Source organism: Vidua macroura, chromosome 1, assembly GCF_024509145.1.
Source record: "Vidua macroura isolate BioBank_ID:100142 chromosome 1, ASM2450914v1, whole genome shotgun sequence".
In the NCBI taxonomy this organism is placed as follows: domain Eukaryota; kingdom Metazoa; phylum Chordata; class Aves; order Passeriformes; family Viduidae; genus Vidua; species Vidua macroura.
Genome location: NC_071571.1, coordinates 102,984,765 through 103,009,289, shown reverse-complemented (window position 1 = coordinate 103,009,289; position 24,525 = coordinate 102,984,765). Strand labels below are relative to the sequence as shown.

Genomic DNA, 24,525 nt, shown 5'->3' with positions numbered 1-24,525 from the left:
AAGACAGATGTTTCTTAGCATTAGCCTGGGTCTTCTTTATAAGGAGAAACTATTTCCCAGTATCCAGGTCTGTGCAACAGTTTTTACAATTGCAACTTCTTAGTAAGTTTTATTGCTCCAAATGTTTCAATGCCTTAGATAATGATCTCTTGGCGTCTCTGATTTGAATCCAATGTTTGTTCCTTCTTTTCTTTTCTTTTCTTTTCTTTTCTTTTCTTTTCTTTTCTTTTCTTTTCTTTTCTTTTCTTTTCTTTTCTTTTCTTTTCTTTTCTTTTCTTTTCTTTTCCTTTTCTTTTCTTTTCTTTTCTTTTCTTTTCTTCTTTCTCCGAGATTACTTTGTGGGATGATACCTCATATGTTGTTTAAGGACACCGGCCCTGTGGATTTACCTCAACAGAGTGGCAGGAGCTGGGAAAAAGGGATGAGACGAAATGCGGTAGTAACGCGATGGCCCCGTTTCCCTCGCCAGAGTCTAGCTGCCTCCTGGGAAGCCCGAGAGCTACTCTGAGTTTCTGGGAACCCAGCCAGGATTCTCTTGTGTTTTTCTTCTAGGGACCAAACTTGTTACCTTGGTCCCTCGGAGCTTGGCACGTGGGAGGATAAAGCCGCCGTCCAGCTACGTTTTAGAGGTCCTGGGAGAGGTTGTCCGGAAGCCCAGGGTCCCTTCCCAATGCAGGCGGCCCCTGCCCTCGGGCACCTGCACCTTCTCAGCCATCAGGGAAGTTCATCGCGTTCCCCGCTAGCGCTTCCAGCGGCGCTACCCCCCGATTCCTTTTCTCCCGCCTCCCTCCGGCACGGGAGCGCTGCCCCGAGCGCCCTCTGCTCCTCGCAGCGGCCGCTCGGCGAGACTCCCGCGCCCCGCTGCTCCCGCCCCGGCTTCCCGGGCTGCCTTGCCGGCCCGCAGAACCCCGAGTTTCTGCCTGCTCGCACTGGTTTTGCGGGGGGATATTCCCTCGTCCTCCCCTGAAGAAGCCCCTCTGGAGGCAGTGGCCTGGCCGTGCCATCCCGTCCCGCTAGGCACGGTCCGGCAGCAGCTCCCGTGCACCGGCCCCTGCCTCCGCCTCCTCCTTCTCCTCCCGCCCCGCTCCGCGCAGCCGCCGCCCGCCGGGGCGGAGGGTCCCGGGGGGAGGGTCCCGGCGCCTGACGGTGCCCCGAGGCGGGGCGATGATGCGAGGCCGCCGCCTCCGCGCTGCCTGCGGCCGAGGGGGGAGCAGTGGGACGAGGCGCGGGGTTGCTGCCGCCGCCGTCGTCGCCGCCTCCGGAGCAGCGAGAGCCGCCTGCGGAGCGCGGGGTGCCCGGCCCGGGGCCGCCCGGTGAGCGCCGCCGGGGGAGTGGGCGGGGGGCAGCAGGGATGGAGCCGGTGGCTGGGGAGGAGGAGGTGGAGAAGGCGGCGGAGCCGTGGCTGCTTCTTTGTGGCAGGAAAGTTTCGGTGCGGCTCGGCGCGGCCGCCCCGCTGCCTGCGTGCCTGCCCGAGGAGGAGGAGACCCGCTCCCCGTGCGGGGCCCCGCCTGCTCCGGGCCACTTCGGCGGGGGGGTGTTCTCCCACATCTCCCTCCCTGTCACCGGCCTCCCGGCCCCTGGCAGTGCCATCTTTGGGGCCCGGGCCTCTCGGGAGCTGCAGCGGGGACGGGGAGCCGAGCGCGGGTCGATCGGCCGGGGGCGTTTTTTGGGGAGTTTTCCACCCCGGGTGCGATCCCGGACAGAGAGGGGGAGCGATGCTGAGCCGGTGCCGCCGGGGTGGCCTACGGGAGAGGAGGAGCGGCGGGCGGGGGTCCCGCTCCGGGGGGGACGCCGCGCCGGATAAAAGTCTGGGAAAGCAGCGGTCGGTGAATCGGAACTGGAGCGGCGAGGGAGGCCGGGGAAGGGGCACCCACCCGGACCCCGGTGCGCACCCGAGGGCTGTGTGTGCAGACGGCATCGCTCGGCCCGGCTGCTCGGGACCCTTTATGTAACGCAGCCCCGCGCCCGAGCCGTGCGGGAGCACGCCTGGATCGCTCCCCTCGGCAGGCAGCGTGCTCGCCTCGGCTCCCGCGCCCGGGATGCGGCACCCGCCGGGTCTGGGCCGGCAGCTGCAGCTGCTGGAAGGAAGCGTTATTGGCTCCGGATGGCAGGGAAGGAAAGCGGTGAGGGAAAAGATCTCGTGTTCTCCGTGCGTGCCCCTGGGTCTTGCAGGGGGGTCTCCCCAGCAAAACTTGGTACAGATGGCGGCGTGCCCAGCTCAACATGATTCAGAGGCATTTAACAACCATTGTAAGGACTAATCGGACACAGACTTTCAATGTCCGGATCGTGCCCTCCTTTTCCACTTTTTTGCTCATTGAGGGTGTTGGGTTTTGTAGTTCATAAAACAGAAAAACTTTTCTAGATACCAAAAGAAAGCAATCCAGTGTTCCATTAGCATTCTTTCTCTCTTAGGAGAACAATACAGGCTCACTGTAAGCTTGCCCAAACATGGGCTGCCTTTTATTATATATTGGTACAGTGCCTGGTGCAATAGGTCCTCTTTTGGCCGGGCTCACGTGCAAAGCGCAAGTAAAAACTGAGTGGCACACTGCTAATCGTGATATATTTGTCGCAAATACCACCTGCCGACAGGCTGGCTTTTCACAAAGGGAAGAAAGGTGGAATGCTTTGAACAAATCCAGTTCCTGTCTGTTTGATGTAGCAGATGCTTGTCATCTCTGGTTGACCTTAGACACTTGCTTGGCTCTTGAAAGTTACGTTGTTCAAAGTGTCTGGTATTTTTTTTTTTTTTAATGTTGTCTGTATATTTTTAAAAAAAGAAGTCAACAACTTTGTGACTGGGTTGATAGCCTGTGTGACATCTAAGAGTCCATGTGAAAACAGCTGCCTGTCTGCATTAAAGATGACAGGGGCAACTTACCTTGTTGTAAAAGGTTGCTGTATGGCCTTGGTCCTACAGACCTGTGTGTACCTTAGCCTGAGGAGATGCTACACAAAACCCATCCTTCTGCTTTGGGCATTTACAAAATTAGGTCTCTTTTGGTGGGTTTTCTCATCCAAGACGTTTTTTTATCATCACTGCCTATAGGATGTCATATTTGATACTGCAAACTTGAGATTGCTCTCCTCAAGTTTATTGCAGTTTTAATCCAAAGGTACAATAACAGAAAGCTTTGTACAAACAAGTTAGCTGGAGGAGGAGGGGTTGGGTTTGCTGTTAAATACCCCAATTTGCATTTTTTTTTAATATTCATATTTATTGAAGGAACTGAAAGGGGGAATTGAATAGAATTTAACTTGTGTTCCAACAGCCTTTTCAGTCGCTGGTTCTTGTTTCAGTGCTGGTTGAAGTACTTGTGAGAATTGCTCACCTGCAGGAAACATGAGGTCACAGTACATCACAGCGCCCACAGTCACTGTCCTTCTGTTCCTGCTGTGGATCCCATCATCAACAGGCTGCAACAAGGCTCTCTGTGCCAGCGACGTCAGCAAATGCCTGATACAGGTACGAGTCCTGTGTCCTCCATCTGCTTTCGAGCGTTCAGAAAACAGTCCTGAAACTGCATCTTGAAAAGATACAAATAACTGGTATTTTATGTTAAGTAGTGTCTCTGTGAAGAGGTTGGTTTGATCTCCTACCCATATAAGTGCAGATTTACAACCATTTTATAGACAGAGAATACCAAGTGCATATTTATACGGGCATGTTTGGTTTTGTTTTTTTTTAACTGAAACTTTTTCATTCCAAGGATTATGTCTGTCTGAGATGTTCCCCTTAACTTTCAATTTGTCCAGTTCCTTAAATCTGAAGCAGAGGGTCAGGAGTTGACACCTGATGCTCTCCATAGCATCAGGTTTGTACAGTGAATTAAAAGATGTCTAAAAACCAAACCAAATACTTATGAGCTGAACTGATAGGAAATGGATGTTAAATTCAGATGCTGCTTTTGACTCACTGCATGTCTGTACTGTGAAAGAAACAGAGTGAGACCAGGTTGCTCTTCTCAGAGCAGGAGTTAGGAGTTGTGGTGTGCAGCAGAACAAAAGGGCCTTTTCTAGCAAAATGACAAGCAGTTCTGGTAGCTACCAAGTATTTTTTTTAGTCATGGTAAACAGAGCATGCTTCTTGACTCCAGACTGAGAAAGGAGGCTTCATGTGGTCAGCTTCAGCTTTTTTTAAAAGCAACTGTTTCCTACTGCCTCTTTGTAGATTGGAAATGCAATAACAGAGAGCACTAATGTCATATGGCAGTAAGATGTGAGTGTGCTTACTGTAAATGCATGGTCACAGCCTGAAAAGAGATGCAGAAGTGGCCTCAAGCATTTCCATGTTTACTTCATTTCTCTGACTTCTGTTTAAAATTTGTCTGGGTTACAAATAAAAACACTTGCCAGATTCACAAATCCATCCTGTGGAATGAAAACTGACTGTAGGCTGAACCATCTTCTTTCTGGGTCTGCACTGCCTTTGCTTTAAAAGTAAAAAAAAAATAAATTTCTGCTTCTTCCAGCCCCACTACAGTTTGTGGAGCTGTTAAATAAGGGAGCAAGAATGAGGCTTCTGATTTTTACCTTTTCAAACAGAACTCCAGTGGTTTTGCTGGCATGTGGACATTGTGCACTGTGACAAACTGATGCACTTATAAGCACCTTCTCTTGCATTTTTAAAAATCAGCTCTAAGATTGAAACCTGTAAGAAGTAACATGCTAATTATGGCATTGTATGTACATGGCACTTAAATAGTAAATCCAGTGGTACAGATTTGTTGATTCAGGGGAAAGTCATTAGTCCAGGTGCTGGATTTCAGTCCTGGAAGCTGTTGATCTGCTGCTTGTTTTTCTGTAAGCAAAGGGGACAACAGGGAAAATGTTTCTCCTTTTCTGGTGCCACTGATGGAGTCCACCATCTGTGAAAGACCAGGTATCTCCTCCTTGAGAAATCATCTCTTATCGAGTCAAGCTTGAGACAGCAAGCATTTAAACTTTATTTTTATGAGCTAGTCTGAATAGAGCACAGCTCAGGAGGAGTGGAGTTAATGCTACCAGAGTCCTTACTCAGCTGGCAATAAATGGCTGAGGTTCAGCAGTGCATGGAAGTGGCTGGTATGCTTTCCTTGGATTATGTTGGCATCTCTGTAGCAACACAGCCCTGTGCATGCAGAGAAACCTCTGAACTGCTTTACTTGTGGTAGATGTATTCTCTCTTACTTTGTACAGGTGATGTGGAGTCCCTTTATAAAGCATTTCCCTAAAATCAAAATCATATGCAATTATCTGAGACCCTAAAGTAGCCTAGGCCATGTGAGTTGTGTGCAGTTGCCCAGGAATTACACTGTTCATTTCCACCATCTGGCTGCTGTCTTCCTGCACACAGGCCTGACTTACCAGTCAGTATTCATTCTTTATAGAAGAACAGATCAGGTCAGACTAGTCTGATTGTGGACAGGAAGATATCATAAAGCTTTGACTTAAAGCAATTGTCCTCTTTCTTCTTGGCATTTTTGTTTGTTTTAAAACTTTAGTACTGTTGTGGCAGAAGTGCTGCACTGGTATATGAAATGCATGTTCTTTCCTGGATAGGTATGCAAGTAGAGTATATCCATGCGCTTTTTTTCCCCTCTAAACTCTTCTGAAGGAATCTGAACTTAAAAATAAAATACCATGTTGAGGGAGGTTGCTTGACTATTGCATGACATTTTTCCCTCTCCGGCTTTTATTGCTGTTCAAGTTCTCCAAAATCCATACCTTGAAACCAAGATAATGTCACTCGAAGACAACCAGGGGAGCAAACAGATTGTGAATGTTTGTCATCTGCATCTGTGTGCAGAAAGTGAAGCTGCCCGTCCTGGAGACAGGGAGACAAGAGAGCTGCTCTCTCAGAAAGCATACGGTTAACATAAATATTTTTGCCAGCATGGCTAGAAGTCAGTGCAGTCATTACTGCCACTCCTTAGGAGCTCCTCTGCTTAAGGGTGGTCCCTACATAAATATTTATTTTGTTAGATCCAGAACAGTGCATGAGATCAACAACTCCTGTGGATTCAGCTTTCCCTTTGCGTCCTGGGCTCTAGCTTTTATTGGTGCTCCTCTTTTTCCATAAGCAAAGGCCTGGAAGAAAATAGCTTGAGGCATCTCTCTGCATAAGCTCAGCCTTCTCAGCCTTCACTAAGAAACTTTGTGCCTTCCTTAGTTGTTGAGAGAGTTGTGGATAAGACTTGGGAGTGTAGAGAGTGAGTCCACAAAATTAGTTTGGCCCTTCAAGGCTCTGGCTGTAGCTCCTTCCCATGTCCCTGGGATTGGGGATTGGAGTCCATGGGCGACTGTTGCCGTGCAGTCCAGGTGGAGCCCTGGGTGCACATGGAGCGTGTGCTGCAGTGTTTATTGAGCACATCTGCTGTTGACTTGGCCGCGTGGGTTGTTTTGATGTTTCCATGTGTGGAGGAGATGAAAAGGCCAGTTACGCTGGCTGGGTGGGGGGTGGGGAGGAGGTGCATATTGTGTCCTTGCAACATGGAGGAAATCCTTGAAGGCAGAAACCTTGAGGATGAGACGTTCCCACAATTGTTCATAGCAAAAGGGTTTGAGGTGAGTCCCAGGCTGGCTCTTGAGGTGCAGAGCTCCCGGCAAGAGTCAGGCTCGGGTGGAATGTCAGTGTTGGGCTGGAAGCTGAGCTTTGCTACCTCATCTGCAACAGTGCTTTGAACTGTTGCTGTGCATAGGAAACAAATGGTGTTATAATTCAGGCATGGTTTTACAATCCTTCTAAAGAGAGGTTGTTTTGGGGGGAAAACAGGATTTTCTCTCATGAACTCTACAGACCCGCAGCCACCTCAGCTGGTGTGGTATCATTCCAATTAAAATCTCTTTTCATCTGTCTTTTTTGCCTCCTGTTAATCTTGTGTACAAACTTGTCAGCCTGAAAGGATTTCCAAGACATTTTAGCCCTGTGGTATGAAATAAATGCCACTCCTTAACTTCAGGGCTTCACCATCTAAAAATTACTTCCAGTGTGTGTTGTAGCTGCAGTACGTAACCCGGTTGGGTTAACAAAACAGTTCTGGTTGGTTCAGTTCCAGGAGATTTTCTGTTATTAAACTGTTCTAGGAAAAAAAGCTCTCTTTCACTCTCCCTTCCAGTTTGCAGAGAGGTTTCCAATGCCTTCAGGTCCTACTTCTCCCCGCACCAAGGAAATATTCTCTGGAATTTCAAGAAAGCTTTGGAAAAAACTCAGATGTTAAGCACCTTCTAAAAATTTTTGTTTGCTCTCCGGAGCAGGAGTATCTTTATTGTACAAACATGCCTACTTCCTACTTAATGCTATATTTTTAAACTGTGAGGCTTATTTCTTGCCTAGCAAAATACATTCTCCGATGTACCTTCAGTAGTTCAGCTTGGGAAGTTGCCAAGTTGACTTATGAGTAATATTTTCTTCCACTGACGCCTCACCACCCCCAGCTATCAACAAGGAACGTTCCTTATTCTGCCTTGCTTCACCCATGTCTCATGTAAGCATTATTTTAAAAAGATGTATCTTGTACCAGTATCCAGTGCAGATGAGTCAGGCAGGAGGACTCAAAACTGGTTAAGGAAACCATGGATGTGCTAACAGATATAGGGAAAAACATACAGTTATTGCCCCAAAGTAGCAGAAGACTAATTAATTAGGTTGTTCTTTCTTCCTTCCTCTCCCTCCAACTTTAAAATAAAAAAATAATAATGAAAAACCAAACAAACAAACAAAAAAACCCCAAACAGCAACAAAAAAGCTTAAATATTGCACTGCTCATGGGCTCTTCCTGTAAAAACAAACTGGTTACAATACTGGTAGGTGTAAGGGTGCTGGCCCCAAGTCAGTGTTCACACACATAGATGCTAAGCAGAACTTTTTGTTAACAGGTTGCAAGTGCAGAATTTAAGGTTACATTTAATTCTCTGAGAATACTTTTCTATAAAACCAAAACAACTTTAGTTTAGTGAACTTTCTGCCTTCTACTCCTGCATTACATTTAATAGTTTAGTGAGAATTGCCTCCTCCCACATGCTAGCCTGCTGGTGTCTTTAAAATGTAAAAGTTGTTTGCCCGGTTTTACTGTTGAAGAATAAATTGGATATTTTTAATGCTAAACTCATGGTTGTTTTAAAAGTTGTTCTATTCGGGCTTTTTATTCTAAAGGCTGACAAAATCTGTTTATCAAATGGTAAGAGAAATGTTTTAGAAATGCATCATTAATTCACGTAAGTCATCTTTCTAAGTTTGTAATGTCTCCTGTGGTGGAAATTTGTACATAGTTTGTTAATCAGCCTTTTACTTGGAAACAGCACAGTTTGTGTGGAAACAGTGATAGGTGCCATTCATAAATTTTGAGGATGAAAAAGTAATAAATCTTAGTAGTTTTCCACTCTGTAAATAAAAATTCAATACTTGCAAGGGCTGCCTATTGCAGAAATGTGTGTGGAGCAGGGGTTCACTCTCCATCAGTCAGTGGGGCAAACAGGTCACAATAAACTCTACAGGCGGCAGCGTTTCTCAGCATTATGTATCAAAAGCAATAGTTGGTGAATTTTGTTTCTTTGCTGGATTCAAGATGACTTATGATGTAGGATGAAGTAAATGGAAAATAAGGAATCATTTATATTGGATTTATACATGGATAGGTGGATTTATACTGCCTTAGTAAATTGTAGCTTGTCTGCAGCACATTCTAGGGCTTGTTCATTTTTAGTCCAGACCTGGGAGACTTGCAGCTCCATTTGCTGTATTCTGGAGGCCTGTCCCTATACAGACTTTGCTCTGGCCTCCCTCTCTCAAGTGCACTCCTTGGTCTTCTGTGTGCCCACGTGAGTTGGTGTAAGCAAGGGGTGGCCACTGTGCAGCTCAACAGGCTGTGGATATTTACAGTTGCCAGTTTTGCAGAGTAAAGAGAGAACAGGGGTCGTGCATGATCAAGTGCAAGACTGCACCTTGCTGTGCCTTGGAAAAGTGTTCCTGACATTTGGTATAAAAACATCTTCTTTCTCCCCTACCTTGTGCTTCTTAACAATAGCAAGCAAAGAATTATTTAAGAAGTGGAATTTTGCCCATTTTGAGCTTTTCTCCAGGTACTTCAGAAAGAAACCTCACTTTGCAGGTGACATTGGTGCCTGCCACCAATGTAAGGAGAAATGCCCCTAACCTAGCTGGGGTGGAACCATCAGTGGAGACTCCAGGATAGGAGAATCTCAAACCAAACCACCTTCCTGCCCTTCTCGCCTGTTCATGAGTGTCTCCTGCAGTGTGTCCCTCCTCTGCCTCTGGATAATGGGATCAAAGAATGGAGATGGGCATAATCTTCCCCCTGGCCTGGTGTGTAACAGATTTGCCAGTGGCCCTTCCAGTAAAGCCAGGGGTGGAAAGATCCCGTGGTCAGTGTTTCCAGTAATGGGATTTTGTTTTCTCCCCAGTTGTGTGTAATGTGATAGTTAGACAGACGTCATCAAAACCAAAATCTTAGGATAACCAAAAGGACTTCTTGGCTTGTCTGTGTTTTGTGCTATGATGTAATTCACGGCTGTGAATTATTGTCATGCAGCCGCAGTCTTTTGGCCAAACTGGAGTTACTAGTATGGATTTGAGTTAGAGGGAAGGAGACCCACCTGGATTTTAGATTTTCTTCATCCATGTCGGCTTTTTCCATGCTTTGAGGTCCACAAGTGTGTGTCTCCAGCAGGACTGCTAAACCAGAGCTTTTGGGTTTAGGTAGTACAAAGAGAAATATTTGTCTTTATGCTTCCATGCCTTTTCCATCTTTTTAGGTTATTAACGGTTAAAGAAAAATACTTGTGTACGTCATTTCACTTTCTAGAGGTTCCAGAAGTCTTGTAGGTATCCCAAGGTGTCAATTTGGGGGGAAAAAGCATAGGGTTGTTTTCATAATAGCAAAAATGAATCATCTAGACCTGGGGTGGGTGGGAAGGGGGGAAAATCTGGTCACTAATGTTGCAAACAGAGAGCAATGTGTAACAAGTGTTTGGAGATACAAAATCCTGTGGTCAGATGACTTAAACTGGTAAGTTCCTCTTAGAATCCAGGGATAGGTGTGATGGTAGACATCATGCATGTCTAGAGTGGGCACATGTGGCTTATAGTAGCTTTCTTTTTTAGTTAAATTATAATGTACGGTCACTATATATAAAGAAGCATCTGTCTCCAAGTTTCCTGTTGTGATGGGAAAACATTCAAAGACCTTGTAGATTTAGGCATGCACATGCACAGAATTGCACACACCTTTCCCATGAATAGGATTTTTTGTCTTTTAAAAGCTTGCTTCAGATTTCTCTTCAGAATGTCACCTTTAAGGAAAAAAAAAAAAAAAAAAAAAAAGCAAACTTGCAAAAGATCCTTTTGTAAACTTGGATTGGTTTTTGGCTGGAGTTGTTTCACCGTTTACTCACTGTCTTAGTGTACTAAGCTTTTTTAATGCCCTAATTTGAGTTGTGGCTTGAGGAAAAATCACTCTGCTGTGTAGTTATTTTACATCTGGGATTGCTGCAGTGTAATGAGTGTCTGTTGATTCCAGGAGCTGTGTCAGTGCCGCCCTGGGGAAGGGAACTGTTCCTGCTGTAAGGAGTGTATGCTCTGCCTGGGCACACTTTGGGATGAGTGCTGTGACTGTGTTGGTAAGTTTGCACTTCTGGGGGGACTTCCTGCTTTTTTTACATTGCTTTCTCCTGCCACATGCTGAGCTCACAGTCTTAAAATAGAAGTAAAACACTGGGACAGAATCTGTGCTTTAAGCATCTTACAGCTTGTTGTGTGGGTATGGAATAAATTACTGTGGAGACCCAAACATGTGAAGGCTGTGTCTGCTCTATGGAGCTGGGGGTGGCAGTAGTCCAGGTATTGCTTGTTAAATGTCATCATAGCTGATTATTAATTTTGTCTCTCCAACATAAAACTCCTGTTTGAATTGTCATCTTGAGGAAACTCACAAGTACCTGCTTTGTGGGGTTGGATGCTGTGTTTCTATTTCTGTGTTTCTGAAGGTTTCTACCTGTAAAGGGTGCATTGACAGGTACAGCAATGGGACACCTTTAAGACTGAGTTGGAACTACTAGTAAATATGCATGGCCCAGTGTTTCCACTGTTCTTTTATTTACAAAAATAGCTCTTTGTGAAGGGTGAGAAAGAAGCAGACAACGCCTTACTGTAGGACTAGATGGCAGTCTTAAAAAGGACACATTGCTGCTGACAGGTGGTGTTCAGAGTGCCCAGATCTTTGCAAGTGAGTTCTGTCCCAGCTTAGGAAGGTTGCATTCTAGTTCTGTTTCTTGTTTTATATGTAACAAAAGCTTCATCTTCCTGTGGTTGTTGTAAGTCTCCCTGTGCTGCCATCCAAAATCTTAGCTTCCATGAAAGGGATGCATCTTGAGTGTTGTACCTGCTCTCAGCTTTTCTAGATCAGTTTTCTCTGAATTCATGAACGTGATTAGTGTCAAAATGCCTATTTTTAGTGCAGGTAATTTCCCTGGTTTAGAACCCTTGGGATTGTGAAGTCCACATATGAGTTTCTTTTCATAAATCTGCAGGTGACTCACTGTGCTGCGGCTCTTTCCCATAGTGTTTTCCAGGAGAGGATTTAACAAGGCTTCAGGTTCAGTTTCCCAGTACTGAGTAAACTAAAACTTCTCCTGATGGTTCTTAGGGTGCCTCAGACCTTTTTGGATTCTATGGGATGGTCCTATTCTTCTTCTCTTCAGTGTAGGATCATCCTTGCTGTAGCCTTATTCAAATGAGGAAACAGGAATACATGCCGTACCTGACTCCCTAGACACAGTTCTTTGCCTGTACCTGAGCTGATATTTTAAGTTTCTTTATAAGCTGATCATGTCTAATGTGAAAGCAGGTAGACTGTTGTGTCTTACAGATCATGTCTGCCTTGAGGGCAGGAATTACCTCCTGTCCTCCACCACTAACTGTACTGGTGCTCAATTGATGCCCTTGTGTTTGCCCTCCCTTCTCTGACAGGGAAAAACATGCTGGAGGAGGGAGAACAGCAACAAGTCCTCCATTCCCTTTGAGTTAAGCTCTTCTAGTCCCTTGTATAAAGGCTTATCTGCTTCCATCATTTTAATAGCCCATTTTTTGCATCTTCTCATCCATTCCAAAGCAGTAGTGTAGACATGTTTGATCCTTACAGGTTGCTCATAAGTTAAACTTTTTAACCAAAGCTGCTATTTTATAATATTTACTATATAAAAATATTATTATTATTCAAATGTTTTTAAAAACAGTAAGAGTGAAGGAGATGTGTGGATGAGCATTTACCCATTAAACTATAAGCAATGATTTTTTGGTACCATCTTAAGGTAATATTTTCATACTGCATTGATACGCACACAAACTTGTATACATTCTGCAGGATTTTGGTAAACAATCTTGATGTTATTTTTTTTCCTTTGTGTGTTCTTTTTATCAGTGAAATTTATTTTCTGAATCCTACCTGGCAAAGGTCTGGTCTGACAGGTCTAGAAAGGCCCACTGGTTTCTGTTTCACAACATTAATACAATAACATCAACTAAAGCATATATCCCTTGATGTATCTGTACAGAACTCCTACCTGGTTTGATAGCTTCCTAACTGATTTTCAGATGGTCATCCTTTATTGCAATTGTATGATCAATACAGTGCTTGTTAAAGTATTGTTAATATTAGTGCTTATTAAAAGGTGGAAAGGAAGGGATAGAAATTTTTTATTAAAGCAGTGAATCTAGAAAGGTCCATGAAGAACAAACCTAATTGAGAGGAGTAGGAAAACAATAATGTACAGTAGGGTGTTTGTGTAAGTGGAATTATTTTTTAGTATAACCTGATGTTGTTTGGAAAATGGGCTTTTTTTTTTCCTACTCTATACTTGGCTCGCTTTTTTATAGGAACAGACTGTCGTGGAGTGTTCCTATTACCAAATGCTGTTAATGCTAACCACTTGCTTCAGATTTGCTAGATCTCATGCTAATTGCCATGGACAAACTTCCCTCTGCTTTGTTCACTATGGTAATCCATCTACTTAGGTTGAGAAGATTATAGGTTTGTATAGGGCTCTAGTTAAACACAATTATTTGTGAAGCCAGAGTCCTAGTGGATTTACAGGGCAGGAGATACTTCTCTGGTTGTATGAGGCAGGTAGACTTTGAACATTCATGTCTCATATCAGTTTAATACTTCAGGTAGTGGTGTGTTTTGCAGATGTACCTGTCTAAACCTGTGTCTATGAAACTACCCAAAATTATATCCAGATGCACATGAGGAAAATGGATTTGCCTGTCTCTTGACAGGTAACTTCTAACAGTTTTATTCACTCCTGAGTTTAACATACCAATGCAGATACAAATTTTCTTTTTTAATCTTGGTAGTTTCCACAGATCGGACTTAAATTGAAATACCCTTTGGTTTAATTGCTAGTAATAAATATTAGTGTTTAAATGGTTAATGAAAAACTGGAACTGACATTGCATATCACAAAAACATTTTGTAGGAATTGGCAAAGTGAAAAAAGATTGCAAGGTTTCAAAAAAGATACTGCAGAAGATGTTGAAAAATAATGAAGAGGTAACCTAGAAATAAATGAGTATTTTGCCTGTTGTGGCCCCTCCAGCTAAGTAGCAAAATGAGGTTCATCTTGGCTGTCTCTACACAAGTAAAGTAATTCAGACTCATGCTCTGTCCTGATAGTGATCTTTGTATCTCTGGCAGATGACTAAAAAGACCTAGTGTACTGCTGCAGCAGATGAGATGGAATACTTGAATAATGATCAAAAGTTTCACGTACCTCAGACTTATCAAGATACTCCCTTTGTTCAGTCCTAACCTTGCATTCCAGATTTATGCTCCTATTGATTATACTGTATTTTGTATAATCTCTTCTCCCAGGGAAAATAAACCTTCCACTGAACCTTCCATTTTCTAAGCTGTACCACTGACAGGGAAGCAAAGTGCTGTTCAGATGAGGTTTTTCTTTTCACAAGTCACAGGTGTGTTTTGTAGAAGTCTGAACTATCCAAAACCTGCTGTTATGGAAAACTTCTCCTGCTGTATTTGATAGCACTTCTACTATCAGGCTGAGAGTGGGATAGATATGAGAGAGTTCTGTTCTGTTCAGCAGAAAAAAGAAGCAATTTTAATTCTCAAAATATTTCTACCTGTTTCAAGAAGAGCTTAGGGAGTTCTGTGTAATTTACTGTTTGTTTCCTCTGCAGGTATGTGCAATCCTCGCAATTACAGTGACACACCTCCAACATCCAAGAGCACTGTTGAGGAGTTGCATGAACCAATTCCTTCCCTTTTCCGGGCACTGACAGAAGGGGATACTCAGCTGAACTGGAATATTGTTTCCTTCCCTGTGGCAGAAGAACTGTCACACCATGAGAACCTCGTCTCCTTTTTAGAAACAGTGAACCAGCCACAGCATCAGAATGTCTCTGTTCCAAACAACAATGTCCACACACCTTACTCTAGTGACAAAGGTAATGAGTGTAGTGTCTAAATCCTAGCATCTCCTCTTGTCTCTTCCAGGAGCCTTCTCAGTGCTATCCTATGCTTCTGTATGCTCGCTTCTTCTTTTCCCATAAGAATGTATGAAAGGTTCAGCCTAATTTTGAGCATGATATAACAGAAGGAGTGAGCAAAGGTGTTGAGGAACGTGGAAGATGGTGCTAAAATGACTGACGCTCTTAGGACACTGAACAACGTGAATTTGTCTCTATAATTACTTCTGTGGCATGAGGCAGTTTGTTCATGTTGTTTCATGTGCACTGGCAAGGTATGCTCTCTGACCTAGAAACAGTTACCTGTAGCTTAGGAGACGGGACAGACCAGAAACTGAATCCAAATTATGTTTTGGTGCAGAAGCAGGCAACAGAAACATGGCTTAAGAGGTCTGAGATAAGCTCTCTTATCTCGAACAGTTGTTTCATCTGAGTTGGCATAACTTGAAATCTTTAGAGGGATGTTTTGTATGAAATCCAGGATTAATAGTAAACCTAAACAAGATTAGAAGGATTGATGAAGGAAGGATATGTGACAGACTGTCTTCAAAATAAGTAACTTGGCGGTAGGGGTTGAACTTACAGATTCATTCCTCCTATTTCATATTAAGTTTTTTATATTCTTACCTTCAGTTTAGAGAACAGACTTCAGGATACTGTTTGCTGTGGTTGGGTGGGGGCAAGATGAGAAGTTTGAGGTAGTGTCGACAGTGGTATAAAAAAAAATACTGTCTGTTTCTTGGTTTCCATACTAAACCTGAAACACTTTTCTCTGCAAATCATTACATCAGACTTTAAAGAATCTCATAAACAGTTCATAGTGGAATTGCTGCTTAACAGGGGAAAAAGAGCATCTGATTTATTAGTGCAATTAATGCTTTGCTTCCTTCCCAACGTACACTTTAAATATTCGTAACCCATATGTTGCTGTTGTGATGGCCCTTTTATCTTATCAATAAAAGATACCCTAATTGATGGACATGCTGCTTTTCAATATCAGTGTGAACCATTGACCTAGTTGTGTTTCTGAGTAGGACTGCTGCTGATTAAATGGAACCATAATGGCAACTTTTCTAATTTCCTTTGGCTGAGGCACATTAGAAAAATAAATTAATTCCAGAACTAGGAAACCAGATGGGCAGAAAGCATCTCATTCATATGTCTTTGATGTTATTAAAACGCTTGCTTGCCATTATGAGAATAATGTACAAAGTCATGTAAAATGGAAAGCCACAAAAAGCCCTGTGTACAAAGACTACAGTACTTACAATTATAAATTAAACTCAGGGGAAAAAAATTATGTTTGGTACAGCCTTGAATATATCCCCATTGTACTTAGGTACTGCAATCCAGATGGCTGTTCCCTGACAGTTCTTTACTACTGTACCAACAGGATGGGCTAATGATGGTTTTGGATTAAACTTAGAATTTGAATTGCATTTCAAGGGTGTGGACCAGTTTTGAGTTCAGCAACACAGACAAATACATAACACTGCCATTTTTTCTTAGTCAGAAGTCCCCTTCGTTTCTTTTACTAGGAACATATTAGAGATTAGGTTGAGAGAGCTCTTACTGGAATGATGACAGTCCAAAAACAACAGTTATATTTGGAAATAGTTACCAAATGCCACTGGCTTTCAGGCCTCAGCAGACACTTAAAACAGAAATAAATGTCAGAGCCTGTTCTTGTAATCATTGGCTATGCCTTCTCCATCTTAGTGACCAGTGAAGAACTGAAAAAGATAGAAAATTACTTTCCGCATCCTATTCTTATACTTTTAAGTATCTGAATATGTAAGCCTGCCAACGAGTCTCTTTTCTTGGTCAGAGTGTAGATAACTTTGTAGTGCTCCGCTTTCTCAAAAATCATATTAAATTTTGCTTTTAAAAACATTGATGATTTGAGCATTGAGAAGAGAGGAGGTGGAAAGAAAAATTAGTGTCTGGCCTTGGTCAGTTGATGTTTATTATGGTGGAAGCAGGACAACTGGACATCCAACAGCATTGGATGTTGTGTGAGCCATGGGGTAGCATTCTTTCTAATACTGTTTTTCTGAGCTCACTGGGGAAGCCATAATCAAAAGGTAGAGGGGTAGTAGGTTGGGACTGAAGAGCCTTGTGAGCATGGGTGAGCAACAGTGAGGTGGCTGAGGAAGTTCCTGGAGCTTGATGGCTTCTGCCCATGCAAAGTTCAGTCACACAATCAGGTCACTGCTTTAACAAGCTGGAAAGTGTTAGAACCACTGAAAGAGAGGGAGGTTTTGTGAATGTGTATGTGTGTGCTCAGTGGCAGTAAAAACGAGCATAGCCTGCAGTGGGAGAAACAGACCATGTCTTTTCCTTTTCCTTCTCCCCAAAAATGCTGCTAGGCTTGAGGGCAGGTCTTACAAATGGAGATACCCTTAAGGTGATTGCTAAGCAGTTGTCTCCGAGGCTGTGACAATCAGGGATTTGGAAGAATATTCCTGTGAGCAGGAACACAGATGCTTTATGTTTTCTTTACAGTGCTGGGCCTCCTCCATTTTGTGGTTCTTCTGTGGCTCCTTGCATGCTTCCCTCCAACATGGTGTGCTGGCAGCAGCCGATGGCATGGTCTGTAAAGGGAGAGGGGCTAATGAGAGGTAGATTTTGTAGGGGGACAGTGGTCTCTGTGCTGTCTTCTGGAATACATTCCAAAATTTGTAAAGGCTCTGCTTACAAATAGCCCTTGTCACGTAGTGTAACACAGCTCTGATTTCAGCTTTACTGCGCATTCTCGCAGGGATCGCCATTAAGCTGGCCCAGGGTGCCAGACTTGCTTGATGCAGTTCTGGGTGAGTGCCAGGAAAAGCAGCACCAGCCACAGGAACCACGAGCTTTGTGCCTGAGTGGCGTGAAGCCACCGCCTGGGAGGGCGGCTGTGGAGCCAGGAGGAGGTGGGGTGTAGTGGGATATAAAGAATTCCTTTCTTGCCCCAGCCTACTCTGAACCCAGCCACCAGACCTTGAACTTCCCCGCTATTTTCTTAATGGGTGTCTTCCCTTTCCTCCTGTGAACTGACTTGTAATGTTTTAGCTGCCAAAGTTATGCATGCGCTGCTGGAGCTGCTGTAGTTCTTTGTATCAGTTGTTTCTGGCACTTGAGCCTCTACTTCAGAGAGGATTGCAATGGTTATTAATCTGGAGCTACATTTGTACTTCATTCTCTTTGCTTTACTTCTAGCTGATACCCTCAGAGCTCTGAACTGGGAGTTCAGAGATTTAAATAAGCTTAGTTGTTTCAGATGATGACAGGATGTTGGTGAGAGGGACAGGGGAACTAGATAATTTTTTGGCAATTTATAAAATCTGTGCTGTAGTTAAGGGTTTCTGACTTACACTGTTTGGTGACACAGGGGATGGTGTCTGGTCTGCAATTCTGCTCCCCTCCAGTGCAGCAGGGAGAGGAGAGCTACAATTCCAGTGAAGAGACATCTACCTCTGTAGGTAGTCTAGGAAGATTTTTTTTTAAACTGTTCCTTTTTATAAATTGATTGACACAAAATTGACTTGTCCAAAAGTAGTAGATTAGGTAAGTTGATTGTTCATAAACAGTGGCAGGTTCATCTCCTTGTTCTTGTTTTCCCAGGGAGGGTTGGAGCTAGATGATCTTTAAGATCCCTTCCAACCCAGGCTGTTCTGTGATGAAATGGTATGACCACTGCATGGACAGTTACCTTTTTAAAGAACTTTTAGAGTTACCAATAAAGTGGCCAGCAGACAGTAAAGTTACACAGCACACATAACTTCAAAGATCCCATACAGCAAATTATCATTAACTGGGAAGGTTCTCTGAGTTGCTAAATTTTTCTATATCACACCAATACAGATAGCTTTATAGCAAAGCCTAGTAGTTTCATCTGTTCACTTTTAACTTAGACTTGATTGTTGTTTCTCCTACACAACCTTCACTAGGTATGAAGTGTGAGGGGGAAAAAGGTGAGAAATTAATGTTCCGGGGAAAAAAGTTTACTGCTGCATCCTTCTCCCTCCCTGCATCTGCAGTCTGTCATTCTTAGGGTGTGAAAATTGGCAAAATGCAAATGAGAAAGCTGTTACTGCACTAAGTAATATTGTTTTTATCTACACTGAGGGAGCCAAGTGATGACTCAGTAATTAGCTTTGTGAAACAGTTTTAAGTACTCTCCCAGATCCCAGCTGAGCCTGTAGGTATGTATTTTTTTTCCCCTGTGTAACTCTCTTTCTGCAGTCTATAGAGCAGGATTTGGTGCTTATGGGAAGGAACTCTCCTGCTTTCAGTAATTCAGCCTCTACAGGAGCACAGAGGCATTGCTGAGGAGGGGACCAGGAGTGCCCTGTGACCAAACAAAGTGCACCCTGGACAATCTGACTTGTTCAGACCTGGCAAGTCTTTCAGTGAGCAAGACTTCAGAAACAATTTGGTAACATATAAACAGAGCACATCCTCCAGCTGCTTACAGGAGCTGCCTGGGACCAGATGGATCTACTGCTAGCTTTGGCCTGCCACATGCAGTCTGCTCTCTCCCCTTTGCAGCATTTTTGTATTTGTCCTCGAGAACCTAATCCCCTTGACTTGTGTGCAGGTAGAAATAAACTTTTTTCCCTTCTCTCCAGTCAGTCAAGATTAATGTCCTTGGTTGTCGCTGCCACCATAATAAGATTGAATTTTGGCTTTGGTCTTGGGAGAGTGATTCAGGAGACCAGTCTGCAGTCTCACAGGAGCTGACTGATGCCACCTAGATTTGCAGAGTTATAGGCCAAGTGCTGCTGCTCCTTTGGCCTCCTTTATTCAGAGAGATGTCTCCCTGTTCAGTGTCATTAATCTTTACATCCTAGAAATCACAGGCTCTCCTTCCCCAGGAAGTTTATTTCATTTCTGCTGGCATTAGCTGATGAACTGGGGGCTTCACCAGGACTTGTGAAGCAGTACTAACACTGCTGAGGCCGTCAGAGATGAGGTTAACATGAAGGTGAGCACAGATGTCTCCTTATGCAGAAGGAACTGGACATTCTCTGGTGTGAAGACAGCCTGTAAATGCTGGGAGCAGTTAGCACACCTGAGAGTGTGCACAGCTTTCCTGACAACTTCCCTGACCTACCTTAGGCTTTCTTTTGTGTGTTGCAAGTTGGAGTGCCATGATCAACAGATAGTGAGCACTTCTGGCAACCCCTTGGATGGTTGATTCCTTTGAAGAGCTGTTTCACTCCAATCTGGAGATAGCCATGAATCATTTTGCCTTCTCAGGTTTATCCAGAGACTAAGTCAGTCGGCTGGAGATGGCATCGCAGAAGGTGATTTTGCAGGAAGAAATCTTTCTAGATTAGCCAGGATTGCCTGTTTCAAGGAAGGGGCTCTGTGCCTCCAGCTGACACCTTCTAAGACTATGTATGGAATTTAAGATCAAACTTAATGTAGTAAAACTTCAGTAGAAAACTACCAAAAAGGTATCATAGGACTGAATACAGATTAAGCAAAAGGATATAAAGAGTATGAGTAATGTGCGACAGAGGCTTCTGTAAGGTTCTTGTGCTTGAACCCCAGCACTGACTTGGATGACTGAGGGGACATAAGTCAATATATATATATATATAAGTCAATATATATAACAATACTGCCTCAAGACTTGCTTCTATTTTCTCATCCCTACCCTTCCATTAAAACTTCTTGTGAGGAGTGAAGGGAACAGGTACCTAGGGCTATCTGGGCTTTCTAAGAATGGATGGTGTGTGCTTCTTCTTGGGACTATGGCAATCTGAGCTTTTTTGTCACTGGTGATGAAACGTTGCCAAGTCCTTGTGCATTCCCCATAGAAGCTGGAGCTGCTGTCTGGCCTCTGAATGCCTTCTTGCCTTTGAGGATGTGGTGGCTGCATCTCCCTACTGCTTTTCAGCTTTGGCTGAGCACTTTAGGTGCATACCTATCACCCCTTGCACATGGTACCATAGCATACACTTCTATTCAGCTCTTTCCTCTTCCTCTCTGTCAATCAAACATCCTTATTGAAGCTGTAGATATGTTGGTTATTTTCAGGTAGAGGTTTTGTTCTCTGAGAACTCTATTCCTCTGGTTGCTGTGCCTCAGGATATATTATAAGGGCTTATATATACAGAACTGACAAGAATGGGACAGGACTTAGACAGTGCACTTTGTTGATGTTCCCAGCAGTACTTCAGGTACTGCAAGATTTTTTTGACAACTGCAGGTTTACTTGAAGCACAGCTTTTCTGGGAGCAGAAACTGCTTCAGCTCTGGGTCTGCATCTCCTGCCCAAGATCCCTATTGCCTGTATTGCACTGTATCTGGTGTCTGCAAGGTGTGTACATCAGTTTGGAGCCTGGCCAAGGCAGTGGATACTCTGTTGCTTTCAGTGGGCTGGCAGCACATCCTCTGACCTTCTTGCAGCTGTTTTGGTAGTAGCAAAATAATTTGACAGTGGTCAAAATCAGTCATTACAAAAAAATCAAACCAAACCCACTGTCTAGATTTACCATTTTAGTATGGATTACTTTTTTGTAATCCAAACTAATCTATTGGAATGTAGATCAGTGGGTTTCTCCCAGGTGTACCATGAGTAGTAATAGGCTAGAAAGCCCTTTGACATCTCCTGCTTACAAGTTGGTCTGATCTGCATGAGGGAGACATTCCTATTTGCAGACAGCTGCCAGTTGTGATTTCCCCAAAGTCTGCCAAGTTATGCTCTGGGTAAATGTTATGTAATCATGGTCCTTTGGAGGATGAACCAAGGTTTTATGGTATAATCACCTGGTCAGTACAGGAGAAAGGTGGTGGAATCTGCCAGCTTGGAGAATTTGAAGTGGACTGAGGGGGGCATGGTTTTATTTTATAGTTGTGGTGAATGCCTTAGCTCCATTTTAATGTTGCAACACCAAACTTCATAGCATTTCAAGTGATTGCATGGGTGTTAGAAGCACAAAGTTAACACTTAGGCAGAAGAGGTTTCTTAAGATTAGTAGTAAAGCTGATGGTGTTGCTTAAAAAAAAAGGAAGAAAAAAGTGTGCAGTTTCATGCTGATGAAAAAATTATTCTCTTGCTCTGTAATTTAATCTGGTTGAAGATCATTGTGGAGTTTGGGGGGGGGGGGGAAGAAACATTTACAACCAAATAATGGTTTTTGATGTTTTTTTTAAAATAACTTCTCTAAACCTGAAGTTTTTTGTGGTAGCATATTACCTTCAGAGGACACATTCCTCATTTTTGGCATAGCTCATCCTTACGCTCTTGTAACTGGGGGACAAAACTCAAAAACATTCTTGCCTGTGAATAGAGAAGTAAATTAATCCAGGAGGACATCAGAGAACAGGTTGAGTTCTAGATGCTGAAAATTTGAAGTTGATAGATTTTACCTTGCCTCTCTGCCTTGCCTCTCTGCTTTTACTGTCACCTTTTTTCCTTATGCCTCTTAGTCCTGTCGGTTTGCAATCATACTTCTAAAGCTGCTCATTTAACTAATTTCTAACTAACCTTTAAAAACACTTTAAGACCTTTTAAATCAAGTTTTTTTTCCCCTCTTGGTTTAGAACACATGTGTACTGTGGTGTATTTTGATGACTGCATGTCAATACATCAGTGCAAGATCTCTTGCGAGTCCATGGGAGCTTCCAAATACCGATGGTTTCACAACGCCTGCTGTGAGTGTATTGGGCCAGAATGCATCGACTATGGCAGTAAAACTGTCAAATGTATGAACTGCATGTTCTGAAGCAGGAAAATTGTAATATAGCAATACTGAGGCCAAAGTAATCTCTCTCGGTTAAAGAGACTGGGATTGCAAATACTGCATTTTGGAGGAGTGCCTGCTGGTTGCAATTAAATGTACCTGGTTGAAAAGAGGATGTATAAAATCAGAGAACATTTTTTTCTATTTTTTCTTTTTTTTTTTTTTTTTAATTCATGTAAGCGAGGCTAACTAGTAGATGTTTAAACACTATGTTTTAAACTTATTTTCTTTATTTCTGCTCAAATGGTACAGTCATGCTCATCATTACTGTTCTGATTGTTTTCCTTTGATTTGAAAGTATTGGCTATACTGGTTTTCAGAACATAGTACTCTATCTTGTAGTTTAGAGTAGGGAAACTTTTAGAATATGGTGATGAGATTTCCATTATCTAAATTCAATAAATAAATAAATGGCTGCTAGGTTGGAGGGAGGGTGGATGTTCTTTAGGGGCTGGGTCTTTGGGATTTGGTTTCTGGTTTTGTTTTTTAATTTTATTATCTTCCAGTTTTTGAGGTTAGCTTTTATTGTGGAAGTGATATTTGGAGAAAAATTCAAATTCATGCTTTCTCTTCAAGATCAAAGAATGGGCTGTCATGGATAAAATCCTAACTTCTTAGAAGGGCCGCCCAGCAAAACACCATGTATGGGATACTTTTCCTCCAAGTTTCATCTGCCCTACTCTCTTTTCATTGGGGCCTATGATGCATAATTTATGCATTACACAAATTAATCTTTTCAGTCTTCTCTTAGATCCCAAAATAAAGCTGTTAAGTGCTGTTGCATTTCCCACCTTTTGCACTGTTCTCTAGGGTTGTTACACCCTGAATACTTAGTCTAGTAAAGGAAACATGAAAGGCTATGATGGATTTAATGACTAAAGGAATAAAGAATGAAATGATGGGAACAAGTAAGTGGTACAGGTCTACCAGCTGAGCAGCTGGCAGCAAGCATGGTCCCATTTAGTCATTTCCTGTGAATATTTATTCCAAAACATTTTTATTATTGTTAAATTTCTTTTTTTTTTCCCATAAATTTTTGACAATGAAGAAGGGAATATGTGTCTGCACAGGCAAAGTTAAAGTGCTCTGAGTTTAGAACATTGTCCATTTTTCTAAGTAAGAGTTTTTATATGTTGACAGTTACATTGCAGCTACTATGACCGATACAAGGTGTCCACTGATAATGGTACTAAGTACAAGAATAAAGTGTATGAATAGTTAATGATCAGCTTTTCGTATTTATAATAATGTAGGTTTTAACTCCTTCAATTTTTATGCATATATGCATATGCAAACACAAAAAAAAACTTGACTATTCATTTTTCTCTCATTAACCTCAGCTAGAGGGATTAAACTGTTTTCTAGTTACACCTGTCTATCTGTACCATGTACACATGAAAGCAGTCATGCTACATTTATTTTGTTGAAAAAGTTGCCTGAATGTTTTTTTCTTTTTTTCCCTCATGATACAGTTCTTTCAATAAGATGGAATAATAATGATAATAATAAAAGAAAAATCTACTCTTGTTAAATAATGTTACTTTCTTCAGTGTTTTTTTCAGCTACAAAAATGTACTTGAAATATGAATGTTATTGTTTTGAACTAGTGGATAATGGAATGTCTTCACACTTTAAACTTACAGTTAATTGATAAAAGATCATAGACAAAAATAGAAAAACTTAGCTTATAGTGGAGGAGTTGTTCTTCCTATATTTTACAACTCATATTTTCTTCTGCTAGAATTTCTTAAAATGAATGGAGAGGAAGAATATGTTAAGAGTACCTGTGACTGTTTGTAGCTGGAGGGTGATATATCAATGTTCCTGACCGAGACAGGCGACATGTAGCAATCAAGCAAGCAGGAGGTCATTAGTGTGCTTCAGATTTTTGCAGTCTTAAATTATTGGAAATATGAGGGTAGCTCAGAATCTCCTTGGGGCAGGAACAGGGCTGATGTTTCTGGTAAGGCACCTGCTGCCCCATGGATCTGTGACACTGTCTCCATTTACATCCTCAGAATTTCACTGTGAGGTCCAATCAAGTGGGAGGGATGGGGGAGCAGCCTAACAAGTGTCCAGGAAATGCTGTGGGGAATGGCATAAAAATGTAAACACACTTGTCTGTAGTGGCCTGAGAGAAGGTAGTGCACACCTTTTGGGCTTGCCTTACTTTTTGTAATTCCTGATGCTGTCTAGAGTTTGCTGAAAGTGTGTGTACACAAGTGTCATGCAGCAACACCCGATGTATTTTATGATGATGAGTGTTTTAAGAGGTATTTTAATAAAATGACATTACTGGTT

The 24,525-nt window shown here is 42.8% G+C and overlaps 1 protein-coding gene across 1 annotated transcript; it reads left to right on the top strand.

Moving 5' to 3' along the window:
* The first annotated feature begins 1,223 nt into the window (after positions 1-1,223).
* On the top strand, positions 1,224-24,525 carry TWSG1 (twisted gastrulation BMP signaling modulator 1). Its single transcript, XM_053992632.1, has 5 exons — positions 1,224-1,313; positions 3,304-3,469; positions 10,521-10,620; positions 14,198-14,464; positions 22,025-24,525. The coding sequence occupies exons 2-5, from the start codon at positions 3,347-3,349 to the stop codon at positions 22,204-22,206; spliced, it is 672 nt and encodes a 223-aa protein (XP_053848607.1). The 5' UTR covers positions 1,224-1,313; positions 3,304-3,346; the 3' UTR covers positions 22,207-24,525.

Excerpts from the sequence above, each read along its gene's own strand:
- TWSG1 (XM_053992632.1), top strand. The coding sequence starts at position 3,347 with ATGAGGTCACAGTACATCACAGCGCCCACAGTCACTGTCCTTCTGTTC. Across the intron at positions 3,470-10,520 it reads TCAGCAAATGCCTGATACAG|GAGCTGTGTCAGTGCCGCCC; the intron begins GTACGAGTCCTG and ends TGTTGATTCCAG. Across the intron at positions 14,465-22,024 it reads ACCTTACTCTAGTGACAAAG|AACACATGTGTACTGTGGTG; the intron begins GTAATGAGTGTA and ends CTCTTGGTTTAG.